Source organism: Microtus ochrogaster, linkage group LG5, assembly GCF_000317375.1.
Source record: "Microtus ochrogaster isolate Prairie Vole_2 linkage group LG5, MicOch1.0, whole genome shotgun sequence".
Taxonomy (NCBI): Eukaryota; Metazoa; Chordata; class Mammalia; order Rodentia; family Cricetidae; genus Microtus; species Microtus ochrogaster.
This window is the reverse complement of record NC_022031.1, coordinates 40,386,368-40,394,004: the sequence shown is the minus strand read 5'-3', so window position 1 is coordinate 40,394,004 and position 7,637 is coordinate 40,386,368. Positions and strand designations below refer to the sequence as shown.

Genomic DNA, 7,637 nt, shown 5'->3' with positions numbered 1-7,637 from the left:
CTATAAATTCTCTAGTTGACTTTATACAATTTTAAAATTATGTGTATATGTGTGTCTCTGTGTACATGAGTCTAGTACGCCAGAAGAGGGCGTTGAACTCCCTGGAACTAAAGTTGCAGGCAATTGTGAGCGGCCTGATATGGGTGCTGGGAACTGAGTGCATGCTCTTAACCCATGAGCCATTCCTTCAGAGCCCTTTCTAAGTCTTTTTAACAGAGGACTGTCACCTCACCTTGTCACCCATGTGTCTGAATTCAGACTGCATCCCTCTCTTGGGATCTCACTCTCATCATTACTCACAGGAGTCCTGACCCTTCCTTAAACGCTCCCACCAAACCCCACAGCCACCCAGCATTAGTAGTGCTAATCTCAGCACGGAGAAGACAGAGGCAGGGCAATGAGTTCCAGGTGGTCCTCCGGTATACAGCAAGTTTGAGGTCAGCATGGGATACATGAGACCCTGACTCAACAAATCAAAATAAACAAACAACAGCATTTTATGCCTAGGGAAGCCCCAGCCTCCTCAGCCTGGACAGCCTCTCTCCTCTGCACGGAGCCTACACCACTTTTGTACGTCTCCGAGAACACTGGGCGCACCTTACTGATTTCAATTACTTATACTAAGATTTCATATTACACACTGAGTTCTTCGATGGTAGAGTCTGTATTAGCCTGTATTTGGACTCAAGCCCCAAGCCAGTCCTGTCTAACTGGCTGCCTTTCCTGGGACCGGAACAGTAAAGGCAGGCTTGGGATAGGGGTTAGAGCCTGTGAGAACACTAGAAGCTTTCCCAGTCCCTTCAAAGCCCTCTGTTCTTGAAATCTAGTCTTTCCCACCGTCGGGGCCCATGTATTTTTTAAGAAAATTAAGAAAATACTTAAAACCCCTGAATTCTCTCCCTACTATTCTTGAAAAGACCTCGACTGGCCAGTTGGTTCTGGGCTGGCACGTCCTGGGGCTGGTGGCATAGTGTACAGAGTCCCTTAAGTCACACCATGAGCACCGACGTCTCCACAGAGGAAGCAGGAGAGAGGGCTCAGGGCAGAGGCTGGTTGCCTCGGTTCGTTTTTCTGCACCATCGGGGCCCAGCCTGGCAGCCGGCCCACATTCTCATCCAGGATGCCCCATTTTCGCTCTTGTCCTTATGCATCCAAACTCCCACGGGTGCTCCTTACAACAGACTTCACCCCAGTGCTTTTCTCCCAATCTGAGTCAGGCCCCATTCAACCATCTGAAAGCCTTCCCTTCCTCGGGTCCAGACTATAGCAACGGCAGCGTCTATCTTCCACCCCACAACGGGGGCCATACCCTGCCTCACGACCTTGTCTTGCGGGACAGCTTATTTTATCTTTGATGGCAGAAATCGTAACTAATTTAGCTCTGCCTCCCCCTACCATTTTCCATACACAAAGCCAGGGCCTGATAAATATCCACCAATCTGTAAACAGTCAAGATCCAGAGCAAGCAGGAGTCCACGGTGGTCTGGTACATACCATCAGAGTAGCGTTAAACACTTTCCCGCCATATGTCTTGAGTTCTCCAAGGATCTGAAGATAATTTAAGCGTAGCTGAGCAGCAGAAATAAGTTGCTTTATTAGACAAAAAAAAAAAAGTGTTGACACCAGAGTTATTCACTTGTATAAAAATCCCAGGCAATGTTGAAAATTCCCCCCAAAGCTTCACAACACATTACTGGGCGGGTCAGCAGAGGTTATGGTCACCTTACCTTCTGCCGGGGTTCTAGCAAATTCTGGTTCCTCTTCATGTGGAAGCTAATGGCTTTCTTGATGTCTTTGCCTTTCATATTTCGGAGTAAAGTTGGAGATATAAAATTCTCTATTCCCCAGTCTTTCCTGCGTGAGACATTAAAGACAAGGGGGCCCATGTTTACAGTGCACATGGTTCTAATGAAGAGCAAATGACATGTAATTCAGATTTAGAGTCCTGAGTACACAGCAGTTCTGTGTACCTTTCTCAAGTGGGAGGAATACAGACAGGCCGAGAGACAGAGGTATAGACACAGAGAGAGAAAGATGAAGGGGATATCTGTCCATATCTATGTTTAATCAATACATGCATATTTCTCCATAAAAGGAGAGTAGGAGAGAGTGGAGGTCCCCCCCATAGATACACGATACACATCATACAAATTCCATGTTTAGGACCTCCCGACTATGGAAACAGACTGGTCTTGGTGTTGTGCGACAGCTCATGAATCAAAGCAGAAGTTCTCAGTCTTGCCGGGCGGTGGTGGCGCATGCCTTTAATCCCAGCACTCGCGAGGCAGATGCAGGTGGATCTCTGTGAGTTCGAGGCCAGCCTGGTCTACAAGAGCTAGTTCCGGGACAGGCACCAAAGCTACAGAGAAACCCTGTCTCGAAAAGCCAAGAAAAAAAAAAAGAAGTTCTCAATCTTTTAAAATTTTTTATTGTGTGTCTACTAAGCCAAACTACTAAGGAGAGTCTGAGGTGGTGCATTTTAGCAAGTGTATTCATGTGTCAGGTGATCTGAGGGCAACTTGTGGGAATCAGTTCTCTCCTTCCACTCTGTGGGTCCTGGGGCTGGAACTCATGTCGTCAGGCTTGCAGCAGGCCCCTCTACCGCTCAGCCAGCCCACAGGTCTGTTCTCAATCCCTTTAATAACAAGATGTGGCATGATCATGCCTACAGAAGAACAACTTTCCCACCCTCTGCTAGGGGACAAACCCAGCGTCTTGCCTATGCCAGGCAAGTTCTCTACCACTAGCTATGTTTGCTGCCCAAACACCCTTGCCACGGAGAACACCTGTCCATCCCCAAAGCTAAGCTTTAGAATGTTATTAGCCTAGAAGGCTCGGAAGCTCCCTAAAGCTGCTCCTATACCAGGGGCAGAACCGAGGATCTGTTCTATTTTTAAAATTTTATTTCTCCATGTGATTTGGGTAGGTAGACAAGCTAGAGCTGAGGCCTGGGGAGGGGCTTAGTATAACTTGGTGTTAGCGCTCAGAACTAAGAATCAAGAGGTGCATGGACCTTAGGACTTGAAACCTCCCCATTCGGGTTGGGGGTATAATACAACAGCAGCTTGCTCACACCTGTTGGAAGACATCCCTGCCCTTAGAAGTTGTCAACTGACTGCCTCAGATTTCCTTCTAGGGACTGGAAATTTCCAAAGGGACCCCGTGTCATTGCCTGTGGAAGTGTCTTCTACTCGGGGAGCCAGGCTGGGTGAAGGGAAACGGACGGAGAGACAAAGGCAGACGGGTGACTATCAGCTTTCTGTGGCGTCTGGCCATCCTGGCTAGGAGTCAGCAGTCACAGATGTGGCACAGCGGTCGCCCCTGCCACTCACTCTATGTACTTCAGTGAGATCTTCTGCGGCTGGGCACAGGCATAGATCCGTTCCTGGATGTGCAGGGCTGCAAGCCGGAGGGCGGAGTTGCACTTCATCTCCACAGCAAAGCGCTCCTGCAGCACATCACTGCAGCTCTGCAAGAGATTGCACAGAATGGCTGGGCGACCAGAGAATGCATAGCGTGCCCCCTGGTCTCTCAGGCCAAAGACAGCAGGGCCAGCAGTCGGCTTTGCGGGCTGGCTCTGACAGGTCTTGGCTGTGTGACCTCAGTTACATGTTACATTAAGAATCTCTGAGCACGGGGCCTTCCATTGTTAGTGCATACTAACTATCTGATCTACGTTTCTTAATTTCTGTGGGCTTTAGAAAAGACAATAAGGGCTGGAGAAATGGCTCAGTTGTTAAGAGCACTGACTGTTCTTCCTGAGAACCAGGGTTCAATTCCCAGCACCCACACAGAAGCTCACAACTGTCTGTAATTCCAGTTCCAGGGGATCTGACACCCTCACACCAATGTACATTGAATAGAAAAGACAATATGCAGGAATGCCAGCATAAAGCACACAGTATTATACAAATGCAGATATAACGCATTGGTGGTAACGAGGCTGCTTTTGTTACTTCCTGGTACCATTTTTGTAAGACTTGGGCTAGTCAACCTACCACACCGAATTCCCTCTTCTGTGAACTGGTAACACCTCTCACATGACTCTTCCCATCCAAATAAAAACAAAATTAATCTCAGTCCAGGCAATAGAGGGCAGGACCAGGCTGGTAGTCAAAGAACCAGGTTTCTGGCCAGGCATGGTGACTCATGCCTTTAATATCAGCACTCAGGAGGCAGAGACAGGTGGAACTCTTGAGTTTGAGGCCAGCCTGGTCTACAGAGCTGGTTCTAGAACAGCCAGGGCTACAAAGAAGAGATACTGCCCCGAAAAAAAAAAACAAACAAACAAACAAAAGAAAAAAAAGGAAGAAGAAAAAAAGAAAAGGAAGAAGAAAAAAAGAAGGAAGGAAGAACAAAGAATGAAAAATAAAAGAAAAAACAAAGAGGAAAAAAAGAAAAAAAAAGAAAGAACGAAAGGAAGCAATTAGGTATGGCTGCAGTACTATGTGGGGACCTCAGATGCATGCTCCTCCTAAGACCCAGTTACATCATCTCTAACATGAGTTTCCGAAGCACTAAAGCCCCATTCTGCAATAAAAATGGAAACGATAACAATGCTTAATAGTATTAGAAAAAGTGTATTATCTACATTGAGAACTAAGCCTCAATTTGATTAGTCTATTGCAAATCTCCCATTACAGCAACTTGGAGCAGGAATCCTGGAAGGGATAATGGGACTCACTGTCCCCAGAAAAATACAACTCCTCTGGGAGAGTTGTTTAGTGGCCACCAACCCAGAACAACCCAGCCTGAATCTTTGAGGACACTGTCATCCCAGGTAGCCCAGCCCAGTCACCTGCAGGTAGAGATACTCAAAAGCCACCGGGTCTTCTTTCAGCAGGTCCAGGGGGTCCTTGGGGACAAAGCACACCCTGAAGAGGCAGCGGGAGTCCTGTAATTCTTCCCTTTCCACCACCTGCCCCGGGGAAAGAAGATACTGTGATCTCGGGGCTCTCTATAAAGCAGCTTACAAGGAAAAAGAGAGCAAGGGCGGCCCTGGTCTATTTCCGTCTTTCCCCAGACTTCTCTCTCCGCATGATTTCTTTCCCATGGTATAAAATGTGTAAGATTCAAAAGGGTGATATTTCTTCTGTCTGAGGAACCCCTGTCCATCTCAATACCCTCCCAGGGACAGCCGAGGACTCCTCGTTTTGTGGTTTGAATGTGAACTCCCCACTGTCCAGCACATGTTTAAACATTTGGGCAATTCAGTTGACAGGGCTATTTTGGGAGACAGTGGAGCTTTTAGTGTGTGGGGCCTGGTTGGAGAGTGGGTTTCTGAGACAGGGATACAAAACCCTGGGGGCATATCTCGGGTCTGCTTCTGCCTGTGGACTCTGTTTCCTATCGGGCCAACCACAATGTGACCAGCTGCCACAAGCTCCCACCACCATGGAGAAATGCTCCTGGTGCCATGTCTTCCCCAGTGCTGATCCCTAAACTCTGGGATAAAACAGTCCTCTCTGTCTGCCTAAGTCGCTTCTGCCAGGGGTTTTATCACAGCCAGGAGGAAAGGAATGCATATGAGTGTCAATGCCCACAAGTAAAGATGGAGTCTGCAGTTGGGCAGTGGTGGCACACATCTTTAATCCCAGAGGCAGAGGCAGGTAGATCTCTGTGAGTTCAAGGCCAGCCTGGTCTACAAGAGCTAGTTCCAGGACAGGAACCAAAGCTACAGAGAAACCCTGTCTCAAAAAACAAAACAAAACAAAACAAAACAAAACAAAACAAAACAAAACAAAACAAAACGATGGAGTTTGTACAATTTGCACCTTACTCCCCCACTCCCCCACATAAACTATGTTGAGGATTTAGTATGATTTTTCTTCCCAAAGCAAATGCAAGAATATATTTATATTGTCATATATATTAATTTAAAATATATGTTAATTAAAAAAGGTTTGCAGCAGTTGGTGAGTGGTGGCTGGGTCATAACTCACTTGTAATGAGGAAGGCTGAGTGACTTCCAAGGTCAAGGCTTGCCATTCTATTCCCCTGCTGAAGAAACACTTCCCTTTCCCAACCGTAGTGTCTACTGCTCTTTTCACAGTAGACACCCTACAATGGTTTGTTGAACTGACCTGTGTTTGACTTGAAAGAGTCAGGACAACCATTTTTTTTTTTTTTTTGCATGGGCAAAGGATTGGGTAGCACAGATGGATTGGCTGTTTGGTCTGTCCTATCACGGGGGTGCAGCTCAGTGGGGCAAGAGCCACAGAAGTGGTCCTGGACATAACAGCCAATGTCCCCTCACAGTTCTGAAACAGTCGGTACCAGGAAAGATCATCAGAGCCAGAAGCAAAAGGCTTTATCAGAGATGTGATCAGAAACAGCCACCGTACCCCGCTAAGCCTCTGTCTCCACATCTGTTAGACGGGCATCCTGGACTCTGGATGCAAACCACGCCTGAGTCTTGCCCTGCTATCCCCAGGCTGAGTGAGTGCAGAAGACCCCAGCCCTAATGTGGTTACCTGCTGGATGAGCTCCTCCTCATGCAGTAGGTGCAGGCGGGAGACGCTGTACTGCTCCTCCAGGGCCAGCGCAAAGTACTCGATACTTCGGATAGACAGCTTCTCCTTGACTGTGAGGATGATGTCCTGGCAGCAGAGGGGAACAGGGTCACCTGGTGAGTGAGCAGACTCCCCGAGCCTTCTTACAGCTCCCCCAGGACATCTGGGAGGGAGAAGCTGATGCTGCTGCGTCCCTCCTAACACAGGCAGGGACCAGGTCCCACATCACCAGCCTATCTAAGCTTTTCTTCAGCGGGTGCAGCAACAGGGGGAGATTCCAGTCTCTTGCCTCAGATCACCTGCTTCCTGGACAGAATCCTACCAGCTACCTCATGTGAATGAGAAAAATTGGCTTCAGTTTCTTCTTCTGAAAGGAAGGAAATAATGCCCACAGACTTCCAGGGAGGCTGTCAAGATGGCATGGCCGATAACACTATGCAAAGGTTTGATGGTGGCCAGGCTGCCCTCACCCTTTCTCTCCTGTCATGGTGAATACCTCAGGAACTCACACATGCTGTTCCCTCTGACTTACACAAATTTTTGCTCATTCCTCACAGAGCTTGTTTCTCTCCTTTCACGTTGAGCTCACATGTCACCTCTTCAGAGAGGCACTGTGTGGCTACTGTGTCTAAATGGCACTCTGCCTGTTATTCTCAGTTTCAGGGCCATCTTTGTTTGCTTTCCCTTCTGGGGATTAACCTCTGGCCCATACATACTCGGTCCCCAGCTCCTGGGGCATGTTCAGTATCCCCCATCATTATTTAATGCCCGTTTCTTTAATAAATTATGCTCTTTTCATAGAAGACAGTACAGCAGGTTATGATAGGGTTCTAGAGTGAGACGGCTCATCCTTGCTTCCCTGTGTGTTCATGGACACACTGATTGTTCTCTCTGCACTGGGAAGTATTGGTAGAGCACCAACACCCAGCAACCGGACCGCTGTGTATTCACTTCCCCACAGAAGGCACTTAGGACACTCCCTGGTGATCAGTGTTCTACTTCTACCATTTCTTTTCTTTTTTTCTTTTTTTCTTTGGTTTTTCAGGACAGGGTTTCTCTGTGGCTTTGGAGCCTGTCCTGGAACTAGCTCTGTAGACCAGGCTGGTCTCGAACTCACAGAGATCC

The 7,637-nt window shown here is 47.8% G+C and overlaps 1 protein-coding gene across 3 annotated transcripts in view; it reads right to left on the bottom strand.

Moving 5' to 3' along the window:
• Frmpd1 (FERM and PDZ domain containing 1) overlaps window positions 1-7,637 on the bottom strand; it is an 88,488-nt gene that overhangs the window by 9,675 nt on the left and 71,176 nt on the right. For all 3 annotated transcript variants that reach the window (XM_005362123.3, XM_013351948.2, XM_026786726.1), the window contains exons 8-12: window positions 6,474-6,599; window positions 4,799-4,918; window positions 3,333-3,469; window positions 1,728-1,854; window positions 1,495-1,590 (exon numbers count right to left, since the gene is read on the bottom strand). In XM_005362123.3, coding sequence (XP_005362180.1) covers window positions 1,495-1,590; window positions 1,728-1,854; window positions 3,333-3,469; window positions 4,799-4,918; window positions 6,474-6,599 — 606 coding nt within the window. The remainder of the gene's footprint in view (window positions 1-1,494; window positions 1,591-1,727; window positions 1,855-3,332; window positions 3,470-4,798; window positions 4,919-6,473; window positions 6,600-7,637) is intronic.